The 18341-nt window shown below is 40.8% G+C and overlaps 1 protein-coding gene and 1 pseudogene across 8 annotated transcripts in view; one reads left to right on the top strand and one right to left on the bottom strand.

Annotated features, from left to right (window-relative positions):
- Nucleotides 1-449: 449 nt before the first annotated feature.
- On the bottom strand, nucleotides 450-2401 carry LOC104593293 (aldehyde oxidase GLOX pseudogene; annotated as a pseudogene).
- A 1385-nt stretch (nucleotides 2402-3786) lies between these two features.
- LOC104593041 (ubiquitin carboxyl-terminal hydrolase 24-like) overlaps nucleotides 3787-18341 on the top strand; it is a 31529-nt gene continuing 16974 nt past the window's right edge. For 2 of the 8 annotated variants that reach the window (XM_088899918.1, XM_088899917.1), the window contains exons 1-6: nucleotides 3793-4119; nucleotides 5601-5650; nucleotides 13955-14656; nucleotides 14827-15014; nucleotides 15180-15412; nucleotides 15632-15777. In XM_088899918.1, coding sequence (XP_088756044.1) covers nucleotides 4104-4119; nucleotides 5601-5650; nucleotides 13955-14656; nucleotides 14827-15014; nucleotides 15180-15412; nucleotides 15632-15777 — 1335 coding nt within the window. In that variant the 5' untranslated portion in view covers nucleotides 3793-4103. Of the gene's footprint in view, nucleotides 4120-4503; nucleotides 4598-5600; nucleotides 5651-13954; nucleotides 14657-14826; nucleotides 15015-15179; nucleotides 15413-15631; nucleotides 15778-18341 lie in introns of all 8 variants that reach the window. The other 6 variants (XM_088899915.1, XM_088899914.1, XM_088899919.1 and 3 more) reach the window with 6 other exon arrangements.

Raw genomic sequence — 18341 nt, 5'->3', positions numbered from 1 at the left:
GGGGATCCAAACTTATAGGAAAATGAAATTCAGGTCTCAGGAGAAGAATTAATTACTTTTAAATATTTGCAAATTTACAAACGCGGCCATAACCTGTAAGAAATATCGAATAGGCTATGAAAATAGCTGCGCCATGAAAAAAAATTGACCCTTTGAATTTTTCCTTTTTTTTTTATTTTACCATAAAAATTGCTATTAACATTTTGGATGGGCCATCCCACAAAGCCAAAAGTTCAGTGAGCAATAAGCAATGAAAACCAACTGTTTGAATGATATAAGCAGTTGGTCCATAAAACTGCAAACACAACGGTGCTTAGAAATAAAAAAAGAAAGAAAATCAGTTGATATAATGCCTTTGAATTTATTGCACATACTGTTTAGTGTTTACATTGAGCAATAAACGTTTTTGGGTTTTGGCAATATGATTGTGAAAGCCAGCTTACAACTGCAAAGCCATAAACGTTTTCAAGACAACCATCCATTTTCATTTATCATGCATTTTACTTACGTCATACATACAACGACGCAAAATTGAAGACAAAATAGACAACCCTGTTGGGCCTTAGCTTAGGGCTTTTATTAGTTCTCTTGCATAAATCTAACCCACTGTGCTATACTTGGGATTCCACCATTAATGACTGTAAGCAAATAATAACCAGAAGGCGCAACGTTTGGAGAGGGAGGAGCTTCAACAACAGCTCTCATCCACCCACCGTCCTCTCTAACTATACTCTTGCACTTGAGCCTCAACATCCTTTGATTCATAGAAACACCATGAGTCGTAAAGGGGGGCGAATACGCACTAAATTTGATGCTGTCCTTGTCCGGTTCTCTCTGCAGATCAAGCCGAAACTTGATGGTAAACTCTTCACGGTATCGAGCACCGTACCCGCCATTAGAGTAGTGTATCGACAGATTATTTGGCCTTCTGCCATCGAAGTACTGGTCCATGTAGTATGGGATAAATGCTTGTAATCTCAGTTCAGTGGGAAATTTCACGTCCTTAAAGGTATACCTAGCATGAGGGTTACTTCCTGCTACCAAAACTCTTCCGTCAGGCAGAAGAATGGCCGACGAGTGATATAACCGAGCTACTTTTGTGGACTTCAGTACAGAAAACCTTCTGCCCAACGATTTGTTTGGCTTGTATAGGTAAGGCTCCAGAGATGGATTTGCTGCATTGTTCCACCCTGCACATCCGTGTGTCGCGCCATTGATGATCAGTATGTTACCGGTTGGCAGAATCAAAATGTCATGTAAAAGACGAGGACCTGGCATTTCCTCCATTTCCCACCTGGGTTTCTGTTCTGTGATCACAATTCTGCCGCAAGAGCTCAATCCCTTCAAGTAGGTCTTTCGTTTTGCGGCCGTGTAAGCTCCTGTGGTGGCACCTCCACATACCATGACTTCCACCTTCTGGAACCCATCAGTGTGGTCTAGAGGGATTAGAACCGAAGAACCAGAGCTTGGGTAGTTCCTTGATCCACCACCCGGCATCCTGGGGAAGGTCTTCACCACCTTATTTCGCCAATAATCAAGAAGAATTGAATCCCGATTTGCAAAGATGAATAAATTTCCATCGGATGAGAGGTGAAGGAATGGATAGAGATTGTTGCCTTCTTCCTTTCGGTTGTTGGTTTGGCGTAGGAGGGAAAGATAAAATGATCTTTCCCTGCTGCTACTGCTAGAAGATAATAATTTGGGCAAAAATTCGTAAGTGAAGACCCTTCTACCACCCACGATAATGACCCTATCCTTCTCGGGGAGTATCTGGTTGGACGCATACCATCGGTTGTCAGCCAATAAGAGAGCTTCTGGCGATCTCCAATCACACCGGTGGTCGGTGCAAGGATCAAAGTATCTGATTCTTCGGTAGCCATGGCCATGTCCACCCGTCTGGAGCAGGGTTCCATTGCTCAAGAAGGTACCCGAGGAGCACCAGGTATCAGTTTCAAGGTTTAAAGCTCGGATGGTGTTGCCCTCGATATCATACTCAACTGAGTGAGCCCAGCAGGAGGAGTCTACAGATGGGTTCCAGGAAGAGGGCACACACCTACTTCCATCGTAGTGACTTCGACGAAGAGGGTATCCCGACCGCCCAGCTCTGGTCTGGTCAAATATCATGACGGTGTTGCGATGGGTTAAGGCCGTATGCATGGCTACTACGCCAGTGTTGTTTAGGAGAGTCTGCCATCTGCCTCTCTTTGCTCCTGGTGGTGGCCCTCCAGCTGCACTACGTACAAGTAGGAAGAAGAGCAGGATGGTGGGCATAGATTTGGCAGAGAAGAGCCTCTTCTTATTGATGACTTTCATATTTGTTTCTTAATTTTCTTGTCTGAACTCTGAATCAATGCAAAGAGCTGAAAGAGCGAAGACTCTCGATCCTAATTAAACTCGAATAATGTGTTTGGTGAAGATCCGATTTTTGAGAGGAGGGTTCATGCATTCGAAATGGTTACGATTATTCCGGTGGTGTCAAATGTCTTACACCATCAGTACTGCGGTCTGAATTCTGAATTCATGCAAACGCTCTTGGAAAGAGGTTCAGGTTACTACTGTGAAGTGAGAATATGGATCAAGTATAGACGTATAGTTGGTTTAAATTATGGACCAAGGCCACTTGAACCGGTGATTCATTCACAACCCGGAGGAAACCAAACCGGATTTCTCTAAAAATTGGTAAAAACAAAACTCAAATTAAAAAGGGGTAAGAAGAACCACCTCATATTTTTTAATTATAAGATTAAATTTTGGGAGCGACGGATTTTCTTTTTTCTTTTTTAGTCATGGATGCCCTGACGTGTTTATCATTCATTAACTTAAAATTTCAGAAATAAAAATAATTTTAAGGTTTTTTTATCAGGCCAATGAGTGGTGAAAACATTAGTGGTCGTTCTTTTTTTTTGGATTTTGAGATGTAGAATTTGGTCAATTGGATTTTGATTCTCATTGATCAAGAAACCCATCTCTTAGGTGGATAAATAACCTTTTCACCTAGGGTTAAAGTGGTCATTACCTTATTTATACGAGAAATAAAAGAACATGAGTAGATGCACTTATTCGGATTGGTCCGTCATTGAAATTGATGCCCCTGAACGTATAAACTAGGTGGATCAGCCAGCCCACCAGCCCACTGGATGATCATGAGTATGACCATATGTTTGGACGGAGATCGGCTTCAGTCAGTGCAAGTACATGCTCACACTGTTTGAACAGCCTCTTGCAATCTTAGATTGGGGATATCTTCTCATGAAATAAAGATAGAAATATGAAAATATTCCTAATGCAAGGCTGTAAAAGCTGTTTGAACGGGCTTTGCACTGATTGAAGCCGGATGGATGTGAAAAATAGTGTGCTTTATGAAATAAGGAGATATTCCCAATGCAAAATTGCAAAAATCTGTTAGAATGGTGTGGGCACAGGTTTGCCCTAATGGAAACCGATCTCTTCTGTGTTCTGTGAAAGAGAGATCAACCGATATTTCGGACTTTCGGTGGCCATATCTCAGTAGGCCCACTCAAGATTGGGCCCCCAGACCGAGGCTTAAAACAGTGTGGACACTCTTGGGCCCATACAACCGCGTGTCCCTAAAGGCTCCAAGTCAGCTCGGTGGATGTGAAATTGTGGTCTTGTGGATGCAACTCATGCAAGTATATTAACGAGTTATCGTATCGTCTAGCCAAAACCGATATGAAAAAAAAATTTGCGAGATTTCTCCGATATTTTTAAAATTGTCGCACTTTTCCCTCCCATCCAGATTCCGGACTACTTAAATTTTCCTCTGTATTATTTCCCTTTACCACCTCTTTTTTACAGAAAATAGACGAAAGCAGGAAACAGTCAAAGAGAAAGTAACAGAAATGGGAAAATAGAAAAATCGTGTTCTCCTGTCTCCTTCTCACAGAAACGGCGGGCGAACGCAAAACCCTTCTTCCTATTTCCCTCACCGGGAACTTCAAAGTATCCTTGTATTGCAAAACCCTAAATCCATCCTCTTAAACAGGTCCGGAAAACTTTTTTGCTTCGTTAACGAACAAAACCAAATCGAGTTTTTCAGCACTTTCAAGGGTGGTTGTTCAATCGTTGCTGAAAAGGAGGATGAGATGATGAGAGTGCCAGGTACATAAAATTCTTAACTTTAATATCAGACCCATCCCCTCTTTCTTCCCAGTTCCCTCCCATTGTGCTTTTAGATTAGAAGCATAAAATCATGGAAAAAAGAGTTGATAAAGTTTATGCAAATAATCCTCCTCATCAAATACGAGTACGACATATTGAAAAGTTCGGGGATTTTGCTTCATCTCGGGAAGCTCCATTTCCCTCTTCATATGGTATTGCGGTTTTTATCGATCGACTCATTGACTGGTATCACCTATAAAAAAACTCCTTGACTGGTCTCCAAGTCGTTGAATGAACTGTTTGAACTCATTGATTTTTGTGTTATCTTAGTTGATTCTAACGCATTGAGTTTTTTTTTTTTTTTGCGTCTACCTTAATTGAAAGGTCAAATTTGTGATTTCTGGAGACCAACAACCATCTCCAATGGAGGTATCTATGTATGTCGAAATCAACCCCGTAAAGACTCAATGTGGACCCTGTAAGTAGTACAATTACTTTATATTTGTTTTATTATCACCAGTAGATTTTAAGTTCTATTAAAATGGCATGTCTAAGGTCTTCTTTAGTTGATTATTAATTCTTAATGTAGTTTTAAGAACAATGGTCATAGTAGTTGCAGTATTGTTTGCCATTTTCACCTTTTTCTTAATCTCAGAATGGCGGTACTTTGAATAGGCTATTCAATATGATTCAATTTGGTTTTATGCCTTTTGCTTTATCCCCAATTTATTATGGTTTTCTTGTTGTTTTAAATTATTAATTGATAATTACAGACTAGATCAAATTGGCAATTTGATATGGTAGGTTTCCTTTCTTTTTTCCTTCCACCACTTGCTTTTTTTTAGGATAAAGTTTTCCTTGTTTTACTCAGAGATATGTTTAGCTTTATTTTATTTCAAATCAGGTATTTTGTCCATCAATCTTCAAAACTTCCTTAAGATAAGTGTCCCTCTGTTATCTTGAATGGATGATCCAGAACGAATAAAAATCTGAAATTACTTCAAGATTTCAGAGTTCTGAAGAATATGTGAGAAAAACATACTTTCCTAAAATTTATACATCATTTCTATTTTATATAATTTTGTTTTATATTTCTTCTATGTAACTAATTTTCTTTGTCTCTATGTTCCTATTTCTTCTCATTTTCTTTGGTGATTTGTTATTTCATTTGGATCTTTACATATATGATATGCCGCATATATTTCATTCCTGTAGCTTCCAAACGGAACAAAAGGTAGGATTTTCAAAAAATTTATTCTAAAGCCCGAGGAAGGAGTTAGTTGTTTGTTTAGTAGTAATCTGATTTAGGCAATAAAATGGTGCGATTGGTGCCAAAGGGGCACCATACAGCTTCAAAGGAGACCAAAAACCACATATAATATATACCGTATAAAACACAATGATAATATACATGTTTAAAGAATAGTATTGTTAAAGTCATTCATACTCTAATTATACACCTTGTATAATATGTTCTCCAGAAAAGATGAGTGACCACATTGGTTCTTCAGAAAAGATGAGTGGTTCTAAGGTATGTCTTCTTTGTGTCCTTTCCAAATCCTCTTCTGATCCATAAAATGTCCATTATTGTTTGTTTACCTGTACCTTAATTCCTGGTTTTTATTCTTTTGGATAGCTGCTTTTGTTTTCCTTTCATTCCTTTTTGTGTGGTAAAGTTTTTGTGATGGTTTCTTCCTGTTTCTGTGGTATAATAATGTTTACTTTGGATGTTTTGATGGTTTTGATTTCTTTGATGGCAAATTGACATTTATTAATTTTTTTTTGAAGAAGGTTAAGTATTGAATTGCAAAATGGTGACAGTTATTAATGAAAATAAAAGTTTTGGAAGGGAGAAGAGTGTAGAGAGATATGCTCCAACAAGAGACAAAAGGTATGTTCCCAAAGTGATTATACAAGAATTGGGACTTCTACACATCAACATTCACAATATCTAACAAAACCAAAAATCCCTTCCAAATGAAGCCCTCTAAACTCATAGGTAGTTTAGATTTTAGAGAGAACTCATTTCAGGAATTGTATACCCTTGTAATTACAGTCTTAGGGCTCTCCTTACATCCAGTGTATTTTGTTTTCTTATAGAGATTCGGTTGTATGTCCCTATCCAATAAGTCTTAGGGGGGGTTCGGATTTTATTGTAAAATTCAACTAGATACTAAAATTTAAATCCCAGAATTCAACCATGAAATTTCATAAAATTTGGATTTTGATAATTTTGCCATAATCCACTGCCAAATTTCAGATTTGTATTGCTAATGCATTATAGGATAGGTTTTCATTGTAAAATTGAATATAGAATCTGTATTTAAAGTTTGTAGTTTGGACCAAACTCTTCAAATTATTGCTAGAATTGTAATTTGGCAGAATCTATATTCTAAAATAGAATCTAAATGCACTCTTAATTGATGTTTCTGAAGATATTGAGGTGTATGTACTCTAGATTTTTCTTAACCACCATGTGGGTATCCTTGAATTTCTGCTGCTCTATGATATCCCGATCTGGTTTCCAACAAGGACATAGATATGAAAACATGGATACAACTCTTGTTTTCCTTAACTTGTACCCACACACACAGGTATGGGTATGAGTATCACATATAATATTCTTATATCATGCTTTTATATCTAATTTTTGAAACTGAATATAATTTCTGATGACTTGCGTCTTGCCAATTTTAATTGTTCCTAACATGTAAAGATTTTTATAGAACAATTTGTTAAAGCATGCAATTTTACTTATTTTAAAAGTTCTAATACAACAGAGTACATCTAGAAGTATCCATGCAGTATCTGGTGTGTCTTAGGTACCTGTCATGTCTTACACTGGTATGCTAGACATGTATAGGTACACAGGTATAATAACTGCTGGCAAGAAGTATCCATGCAGTATCTAGACATGCAGTATCTGGTGTGTCTTAGGTACCTGTCATGTCTTACACTGGTATGCTAGACATGTATAGGTACACAGGTATAAGCTTAATGTGCTTGCTTTATCTCACTGGAGGAGAGTCAGTTTATATCTAAGTTAAGTGTATTGTGATCTTGTATGGGAATGAATTTGGTTATGGATGTGGCCATATGGGCTATGGTAGTTATTATAGGGTTTGGACCTAGTATTTTTGGTATACATGAAAACTGAAGTATTAAAATTGTATCCATCTAGCAATGCCTTCTATGTAACAGCTAAAGTGTGTAAATGCCTAGGAAGTATCTGCATACAATAGCACTATTCTCTTAATTAACTAAAGTATTTAGTAACATGTATTTAGTGCGTATAGTGCACCTTCCCCCCTCTTCTGTACATCACTTGGTCATGTAACTTCCGTGGTGATATTTTAATGGCTTGACTTTTAGATCATGACCTACAGCTATTAGTTACCACAGCTTTCATGTGCAGTGGTGATAGGAACCAGAACCAGGTCCAGCAGACTTTGGACCCAACAACAGATATTTCAGGTCCAGCATTCTCCTCTGGCCCAGTGAGTTTGACCTAACAGCTAGCATCCAAGCCTTATAAACCGTCCATACAATTTGTTTACCTGAGGAGGCCACATCAGACAGTTGAATCTGCACGACTCTCCCTTGATGTGAACTTATAAATATCAAAGTGAGAAGAAATGGAACAGTTTTGGGTGCCGTCTTCTTCATCTTCTTTCACTAATTGTTGAGCTGCTCAACATGAGGATCTAGTTCGAGTGTAGATCAATCTCCTAGAGAGTAGTGTGAAAAGGGAAGAGAAAAGAAGGCACCCAAAACTGTTCCATTCCTTCCTGCCTTGATATTTATAAGATCACATCAACTCATCAAGAGAGAGTCACACAACTGTCTGACGTGGCTTCCTCAGGTAAAAAAATCACATGGGTATAAGGCTTGGATTTTGATGAGTTACCGCTCACCTCGGAAGCCTCTTCGAGGGTGGCTTAACCTCCTGAAACAGAAGATGGGAGGGAAAGGGGAAAGGTAGGAAGAAAATGACTCAGAGAGAGAGAGATGAAAGGGATATTCATTCAAGCCACGTATTACATGATCAGGGCCTTATATAGCTGGCCTACATGTATGCAATCATGGAGAGAATATCTTTTGGTGGTAGTGTAACTAACTCTGGGAGGCTCTGCCGCGTGTCACGCTAGCCTCTCTGTCTTCTAGTGAAATACTGCTCGGTGGTGGCCTGCTCCACTCCTATAGTTGGGTTCGGAGGGAGTGTTTGGGTCCCAACAATTCCTCCCCCCTTAGCATTGACCTTGCCCTCAAGGTCTAGGTTTGGAAACCTCTCATTCAGCCTAAGATAAGGTTCCCAAGTGGCATCATCTGGAGGAAGCCCAACCCATTCTACCTTGGCTTTTGGCACAACCTGACCACCTCGTTGAACCCAACGGAAATCCATAATTCTGATAGGCTCCGTGTCAATGTCCCCTTCTTCAGTGAATTGGGGTAAGTTGGGTGAGATAGGTGTATGATTTCCCACCACCTTCTTAAGAAGTGAGATGTGAAACACTGGATGAAGCTTTGAGGTTGAAGGGAGGTCCAACCGATAAGCAACAAGGCCCACTCTCTCTAGAACCTTATAAGGCCCATAATACCTGGGTGCTAGCTTGTGCCAAGCCCGTCTTACTACCGAGATCTGGCGGTAAGGTTGGAGCTTAAGGTAAACGAAGTCACCCACCTGAATTTCTAATGGGCGGTGGTGTCATAGCGGGCCTTCATTCGTTGTTGGGCTTTTGTCAAGTTGGACTTAAGCAATCTAAGGATCTCGTCTCTCGCAAGTAGACGGATCTCTACTTCTGCCACCTTGGATGACCCATATTCATAAGGTAATATGGGAGGAGGTTCTCTACCATATAGAGTCGACCCAGTATTCTGCCCACGGAAGCCAGTGAGCCCACTGTCGAGGCTTTTCCCCTATGAAACATCTAAGGTAGGCTTCCAAGCAACGATTAAGAACTTCAGTCTACCCATCAGTCTGCGGGTGATAACTCGTAGAGGGGTGCAGTTGGGTTCCTTGCAACCGAAAATATTCCTTCCAGAATGAACTCAGGAAAGCAGGGTCCCAATCTAAGACAATGGATCTTGGGGTTCCATGCAACTTGGCAATGTCCCGGATGAAGATGTCAGTCACCATTGCTGCGGTGTAAGGGTGAGGTAATGTAGAGAAATGGCTGTACTTGGTGAGACGGTCAACCACTACCATGATAACCTCCTTTCCTGCAGAACGAGGAAGACCTGTGATGAAGTCCATGGAAAGGTCTTCCCATACTTGATCTGGAATCTTGAGAGGTTGTAGAAGGCCAGCGGGAGACTATGAGGAGTATTTCTGCTGTTGGTAGGTTTGGCATTCGGATACGTATTGTAATACATCCTTACGCATTCCTACCCAATGATAGTGGCTGCTGAGCCTCTTTAGGGTCCATAGCACCCTTGAGTGCCCTCCCAAGGCAGAGCCATGAAACAACCTTAGCAGTTCAACTTTGTGGGCTGAATTCTGGGCAACAACAAACCGACCCCTAAAGAAAAGATCAGGCCCCACAACTTGGTAACCAGCAACTTGTGAAGGGTCTCGCCTCCACTTATCTCTAATGACCTGCAACTGCGGATCAGACCTGGCTTCTTGCCGTATAGCTTCAAACAAAGGGAAGCTGGGCTGAGAGCAGGTCAGATGGGCTAACTCTTCTACTCGTGACAAGGCATCAACTACTTTGTTTGTGGGCCCCGACTTATATTCTATGAGGTAGTCAAAGCCCATCAGTTTACTAAGCCATTTTTGCTGCTCCGGGGTGTGCACCCTTTGCTCTGCTATGTACTTCAAACTTCGTTGGTTTGTCCTAATAACAAATTGGTGTCCCAATATGTATGCACGCCACTTTTGCACTGCCATTACCACAACCATCATTTCTTTGACATAAGTGGACTGACTCTAGTGAGCTGCTGAGAGAGCCTTGCTGAAATAAGCAATGGGCTGCCCTTTTTTACATCAAGACGGCCCCTACTCCACCCGATGCATCACATTCTATTTCAAAGGGCTGAGAGAAGTCTGGAAGAGTGAGGATTGGAGGGCTAGAAACTATTGTCTTCAAGTCTTCAAAAGCCTGTTGGGCTTTATCAGTCCAACTGAAGGAATCCTTCTTTAATAGACGCGTTAGAGGGGCGACCATAAGCCCATACCCCTTAATGAAGCGCCTATAATATCCGGTAAGCCCAAGAAAGCCTCGCAGAGCCTTTATAGTAGTGGGCTGGGGCCACTTCTGGATGGCATCTACCTTTTCTGGGTCTGCCATGACCCGACCTGCTGCAACCACATGGCCTAAGTACTAAATTTGTCCTTGTCCAAAGGAACACTTTGTCATTTTGGCATGTAACTGGTGCCCCTTTAGAGTTGTGAGGGTGAGTTTCAGATGTTCCATATGTGTGTCCCAATCCTTGTTGTACACCATAATATCATCGAAAAACACCAGAATAAATCGCCTTAGAAATGGCCTGAAGATGTCATTCATGAGGGCTTGAAAGGTGGAGGGGGCGTTGGTGAGTCCAAAAGGCATAACCAAAAACTCATAATGGCCATCGTGGGTCCTAGAGGCTGTCTTGTGGATGTCAGCCTGGTGGACCCGAATTTGATGATACTCGGACTGCAGGTCTAATTTGGAGAACACTCGTGCCTCTCCTAACTCATCTAGTAGTTCGTCAATGAGGAGTATAGGAAACTTGTCCTTCACAGTAATCTGATTCAAGGCTCGGTAATCTACGCAAAAGCGCCAACTACCATCCTTCTTCTTTACTAAGAGTACAGAAGATGAAAAAGGGTTGGTGCTGGTCTGTATATGCCCTTTTTCCGATAGTTCTCTCACTGCCTTCTCAATTTCCAGCTTTTGAAAGTAAGGGTATCTATATGGCCTCACATTGGCCGGATTAGAATCGGGTAAGAGAGGTATCTGATGATCACAAGCCCGGGGTGGAGGTAATTGGTTCGGCTCCTTGAATACATTGCCAAACTGATCGAGTATCGATCGTAAGGTCTTGTGTTGGGCTTCTGTGGGGTGAACAGAGCCCTGGTTGTTCAGAATTGGGACTGTGGGCCGAATGCCTAAGTACATAAATATGGGTTGGCCAGCATCCTTGGAGGCTCGCATCATGGAGGCTAAAGTGTCACTTTGTGGACTAGGGGGTCGCACCCCTTGTAAATGACAAGACTGGCCATCCTGGTGAAAATCCATTGTCGTTTTGGCCCAATCACATAGAGCAAGGCCTAGGCCACGCAACCAATGAACCCCCAAAATAATATCAGCCCCCGAGAAATCCAATGGGTGGAGATCCACCACAAAATTATGGCCCTGTATGAGGATTTTTTCCTTCTTACATACACCATTACACGACATCTGACTCCCAATAGCCACATGGATTGAAAAGAGAGGAGTGGGTTGTATGGTCATACCTAGCTGCTTAGCCAAACGACAAGTGATGAAATTCAGGGTAGAGCCACTGTCAATCAAAATCATCACGGTCCGGCCCACCAATCTTCCTTCTACGCGCATGGACCGAAGAGAGGTGAGGCCCATGAGGGCGTGTAAGGAGATCTCGGCCCTGTTAGGTTCTGGTCCGTCTGGAATCAGTTCACAGTCATTTAAGTGCTCTGGATCTGTCTCTTCCGGTTCTTCTATCTGTAGGAGAAACACCCACTAGACCTAGCATTTATGGCCCGTCCAAACTTATCATCATAGTTATAACAAAGGCCTTTCTCACGTCGGGCTTGCATCTCAGCCCATGAGAGACGTTTGAAGTGCATAGTGGGCCGGGGCAATATGGGCTTCTGATGATCCCTAGCCGGTTTCATGGGCTGCTGATCGACCCATGGAGGAGTCCTCAAATTCGGGTAGGTCGGTTTGCTATCTCTACGAAGGTTGTCGATTCTTTCTTCTTGCAGGCGAGCCAATCCCACCGCAGCCATAACAGTCGTCGGACGCAGAGCCCTCACCTCCAGACGGATATCCTCTCTGAGACCTCCCACAAAACATCCTACTAAGGCTTTCTCCGGCTAGCCGTGTACCCTGGTCGCCATCCGCTCGAACTCGAGCAGGTACTCTGCTACCGTTCCAGTCTGCTTCAATCGGGTGATCAGCTCGTCGTAGTCCACGAATGCCGTCGGCCCAAAGCGGATGCACAAAGCTTCGGTGAACTCCGCCCAAGTTACCTGGGGATGATTCTGGCGATACCACTGGAGCCATAGAATCGCGTCTCCTTCTAGATGAATGGAGGCGATGGAGACACGCTGGTGGGCGGGAGTTTCGTGGTATTCGAAATATCTTTCTGCTTGGAAGATCCAAGGAATGGGATCTCCACCGGAATAGTTGGGAAAGTTGATCTTAGTGACTTTTCCGGTGGGGTAATACCCTGTTCTTTGGCTACTGGAAGCAGAGGTTTCCGCTCCTGCTTGGTGACTGGTCTCGTCAGACTATTGCTGAAATCCAACCTCAAGCTGGTCGACCCTTTCATCCATGGTAGTGGAACGTGTCTGTGGCATCGTGAAGCTCTGATACCAATTTGGTGAGTTACTGCTCACCTCGGAAGCCCCTTCGAGGGTGGCTTAACCTCCTGAAACAGAAGTTGGGAGGGAAAGGGGAAAGGTAGGAAGAGAATGACTCAGAGAGAGAGATGAAAGGGATATTCATTCACGCTACTTATTACATGATCAGGGCCTTATATGGCTGGCCTACATGTATGCAATCATGGAGAAAATATCTTCTGGTGGCAGTGTAACTAACTCTGGGAGGCTCTGCCGCGTGCCACGCTAGCCTCTTTGTCTTCTAGTGAAATGCTGCTTGGTGGTGGCCTGCTCCACTCCTATAGTTGGGTTCGGAGGGAGTGTTTGGGTCCCAACAGATTTTAGCTGTTGGGTTGAACTAACTGGGCCGGATGGGAATGCTAGGCCTGGTACATGTGCTGTTGGGCCCGAATTCTTCTGGGCCTTGTTCTGGTTCCTATCATGCAGTTCTTTGTATTTTCTTCAATAAATTGTGCATACATTTATCCTTTCACCATGAGGAAGTGATAGATTATCTGATTCCTGAACTGTTCCTTTCAGTATTTAGGACTAGTTTTTCATGTCAATGCTTATTTTGTCCAACTTATCTGCTTGTCTTTTACTTTTTCTTTTGTGTAAGCCTAGTCACAAACACTATGATGATCGCCTTTTTCTTTCTTTTTTTTCCTTTTTATTTTCTAACTCTCTTCTTTCATTTACATATTCCTTTGATGTGCATTCAATATAATTAAATTTCTGTAATATATACTTTATAGCATACAAAAAATTAATTTATAGCTTATAAGTATTACAACAAGCTTAATTGCTGTATGCTGTAATTGATAAAAAAACGAAAATGCTGTATGGTTGCTTCAACAAAAAAGAAAAGGTGAAATGAAAATGCTGTAATTGATCCAAAAAAAACGAAAATGCTGTAGGGTTGCTTCAACTATGTACAGCCTTTGCTGATAAAAAAAGAACTATGTACAGCCTTCTTGTTATAGGCATTGCCCAGTTGTTCCCAGGTGGGTGACCACTGACCACTTTAGATGCATCACTAACCTAGGGCATTGCCTGTAGGTTATTAAATGCACAGGTGATGGTCTAAGCATTTTCTATGCAATTCTGCCAATGCATTTATTAATAATCTGTGGAAATCCTTTTTAACCTGATGTCAGTTATGCTCGCCATGTCATGTATGACTAACTGAAGCAGGAAAATCATCTTCCTGCACCCTAAAAAATTATAGCAGATTTACACCATTCTTTGTTTGATTTACATATTGTTGGTTTCCTGTCACTGAAGCAGGTTTTGATATTTGGATCATTCACTGAAGATGAGGTTAGGTCATTCCAGAAGCAGTCATCAGAGAATGCAGTACAACCTTCAGAAAAGAAAGAATTCCAATTTGGTTCCTTGGATTTTGAGACCATAAGATCCTTGGGTGGTTTGAATGGTGAACCCGTAAGGACTAATTTTACAAAAGGGTCAAAAGAGACCCAGCCATCAAAAGTGGTTGGGAAGGATAATGCAATTAAGATTGTTAAGACGTCAAATGATAATTTGCAAACAGCACCAGAAAGTGTGAAAGAAAATGGAAGTATTCAGAATACATCTGATTGCTCTTCCCATAGTAATGGGGTAAAAGAATTTGAAAGAGTTAGTGTAGAGTTCAATTCATTATGTATTTCTCATGATGCTGATTCTACAAAGCAACCAACAATCCCTAGACAGCATGGGCTTGAAAGTGGAAACTTGAACAGAAGTTTTCCCATCACATCTAACTGCAAACCAGGTGAAATAATTGCTGATTCAACAACAGTTCCAGCTTCTAGAAAGGATATCCAAAAGACACTGAACCACCCACCTGCAGTTGTTAAAGATCTACTGCCACGAGGATTAATCAACTCTGGAAATTTATGCTTTCTCAATGCTACGCTGCAGGCTCTTCTATCCTGTACTCCATTTGTTCAGCTTTTTCAGGAATTAAGAACTCGCGATATCCCCAAGGTTTTGATCTTTTGAGGAACCTTTAGTTTTTCTGACTTCCATTAAGATGGTATTATGCACTTGATAGTCTAAACGATTACATATAAAAATAGACTATAGAATTATTTATTTTCCTAACAATAAGCTTAGCACTTCCATAGTTGCATTATTAATTCTCATTCCTGCCCCAGATTGGCTGCCCTACTTTATGTGCTTTTGTTGAGTTCATTTCGGACTTTGACATGCCAACTGATTCAAACTTGAAGAAGAAAGAGATGACAGTTATTGAGACTGGGAGGCCTTTCAGCCCTACCATGTTTGAACCTGTTCTTAAAAATTTTACTCCAGATGTGCCATATTGTATATCAGGCAGGCCAAGGTTGGTACTTGGAGCTTGTTTAGCATATTCATTTTCTTTCTTTATTATTGTTATATAATAATTTTCTACTACATAGCTCCTTTTCCTGCAATCCACCTAATAGGTGGCTCAATGACATCATACTTTTCTGATAATTAATTAGGAAGATATTTACCCCTTTTCCAGACAAGAAGATGCTCAGGAGTTTTTAAGTTTTGTCATGGATCAGATGCATGATGAATTACTCAAGCTTGAAGGAATTTCAAGCTCAGGTGGAGCTGTATCAACAACAGAAGATGATGATTGGGAGACTGTTGGACCAAAGAACAAGTCTGCAGTAACGAGAACCCAGAGCTTCATTCCATCAGAACTAAGTGCAATTTTTGGAGGACAATTAAGAAGTGTAGTTAAGGCAAGAGGTGGGTAAATGCTTGTGATTTGTGTATACCTGTTTGTTCATTGTCAAATAAAATTGATGTTAGTCTGACTGAACTGACTCAGCTTGGAGGGGAGGGGGTGGAAGGAGAAAATTCTGAATTATTCATCATCATTATTAATTTTTCAAAAAATTAGGCTTTTCTTGTTGACTTGTTGCGAATTTGCGATTATGAAGCAAGTTTTTCTTGGGTGTGTTATAGGTAACAAGGCCTCTGCCACAGTTCAACCATTCCTTTTGCTCCACCTTGATATTTTTCCTGAAGCTGTTCGTACTATTGAGGATGCGCTTCGTCTGTTTTCTGCCCCAGAGACACTTGAGGGGTACCGAATATCAGCATCAGGAAAGGTACCTTAAGAAGTTGTTACTCACTCCTTTTTCTAATTCTCCAAAAAATGAATAAAAAAGTTAGTGTTTAAGTTTCACCTCAAGCTCAGATTTCCAGATGACATATAACCTGTGTGTTTGGCTGCTTTTACTTGCTTCATATTAGAACACAGTAGAAAACTATTGTCAAGTTTACTCTAATGAGGATAGAAGGGCAATACCTGGCTAGAGAAATGGAAAGCAGAAACAATTTTAAACTGGGTGAAGAGATCATCCAATAGTCTAGTTGATTTAGCTAGACAAGGAGAACTAGAGGTTCTGTCTCCCATGGTGGCTGACTGTGCTTTGAAATAAAAAAGATGATTGGGGGGGGTAATAGAAGTGTTGATATACAATTAAGGTTTTATAACATTTTGCAAATTGTGTAATGATGGTTTTCATTAGCCAGGGTTCCATATATTGAGCCATTGAGTGGGAACCATTCAAGATCGTTAGTTCTGATGCAGATATTATCTTCTGTTACTTCATCTGAACTTGTAAATTTTCTCTGTACCCGAAAAAAGCTTCTCCATTAAAGAAGCTTTGGCAGCGGTTCATTTGATCACACAGTGGCAATCTCTCCCAACTCAAATTGGAAGTAACTGGGATAACTGATTTTGTAGTTTCTCAAAGAATCCTCAGTTTATGAACTTGGTTTGAGGACATGACCTATGGAACTAGGTTTTAAGTCATCAAAAAAAAAAAAGGAACTAGGTTTTAGTCCTTGAAGGTGAGAGATTTCTTTGAATCCGTTAACACATTATAACACACTACTGAATGCGAAGTGGGTATGTAATCATTATGGCCAGGATTCCAAAAACTTTCTGTTGGTAGGTTTAAGGCATTCTACCTTTGGGAGATGGCTTTAATACTGTTTTCTTTAACTATGCCTCTGAGATGACTAGATGGGAGCTTTTGAGACTGGAATTTCCTCATGGAATTGTTATGAAAGAAAGTAGAACTAACAGTAGTTTAAATTGATGATCTATTTGGACTAAACCAAAGTGAGTATCTATCCCCAACCTCCTTTTTTTTTAATAAGTGACCCCAACCTCTTTTCTCATTGGAAATGGTTTTTATTTCTGGTGCAGTACAATTTATTTTCTTATTGGGTGAACATTAAGTAGCTAAATATGTATTGGATTTTGTATTCAGCGGTAATTGAGGTTTATGCTCCGTTTAATCATGTTTAAATTGGGAAGTAATGTTTATATTTTTTTGAACAGTGAAGTGATGCTTGCCTTTAATGAGTATATTTCATCATAATTACCACATTCACACTATTAATAAATGATGTTATTTATTACTCTGTTTTCTTTCTTGAAAATGTGTAATACTGTTCATTGAATAGCTAGCTATCTGTCAAATAAAAGGGGGACACATCACGTTTATATTTTTTGCAAATGACGTACATCACCATGAAAGGGCAAAACATACTCTTATTTATGATAGTAAAATTTAATACATAGGGGTACTGTGTCCTTTGAAACATGGCACATTAGGGGTGTGCCTTGATCAGAAACTGGATGTGCCTGTAGGTTTTCAAGACTGCTATTCAGTCTTGATCACTAAGAGATTTTAGGTTCGATGAGAAGAGAAAGTGAAGAAGATGTAGAAGAAAGAGTGATGGAAGAGCAATAGAACACAAATTTTGAGAAGAACAGAATGCCAATATTCTGTCGCCGCCACTTTAAGTTAATATATATAGGTTATGCTAGTTACATGAAAGGACATATCTGCCCTTGGTGTTTACATCATAACTGCTAACAAATAACAACCAATATAAAACTGAAACTAGAAATAACAGAACAACAGAATAACCACAGTTGTGCCTAGATACATTCTACCCTACGGACAGAGTGGTACCACAGCCGTGGGGCTCACATCAATGTTTTCTACACTCCTCAAGTTGGGAGTATATGTTCATCATTCCCAACTTGGATAGATCCGCCTCTAGCTTCTTTCTTGATACGGCTTTAGTAAGAATGTCGGCTAGTTGCATACTGGATGTGATGTAAGGGAGGCATACTTCTTGAGATGAGACCCTCTCTCGCACAAAATGGCGGTCAACTTCAATGTGTTTGGTTCTGTCATGCTGTACTGGATTATGTGCTATATTAATGGCGGCTTGATTATCACAGTACAACATCAGGGGCTTCTCATACTCAATACCCAACTCCTTAAGTAGAGATCTTAGCCATAAGATTTCAGCCACTCCATTGGCCATGGACCTGTATTCTGCTTCAGCACTTGACCGGGAGACCACACTTTGTTTTTTACTTCTCTAGGAGACAAGGTTTCCTCCCACAAGGGCACAATATCCCGAGGTAGACCTTCTGTCATCAACACTTCCAGCCCAATCTGCATCAGTATAAACCTCCACCTTCATGTGATTGTTGTTCTTGAAAAGTATACCCCTACCTGGGCATCTCTTCAAGTAGGCTAAGATTCTTTTTGCCGCAAGAAGATGTGTGGTTCTAGGAGAATGCATGTACTGGCTGACAACACTAACAGCATAAGTAATATCTGGCCGAGTGAGGCAGAGA

This window comes from Nelumbo nucifera, chromosome 3 (genome assembly GCF_055504915.1).
Source record: "Nelumbo nucifera cultivar China Antique chromosome 3, China Antique-T2T, whole genome shotgun sequence".
Lineage (NCBI taxonomy): Eukaryota > Viridiplantae > Streptophyta > Magnoliopsida > Proteales > Nelumbonaceae > Nelumbo > Nelumbo nucifera.
Note: the sequence above shows the minus strand (reverse complement) of the source record. Positions and strands in the feature narration are given on the sequence as shown.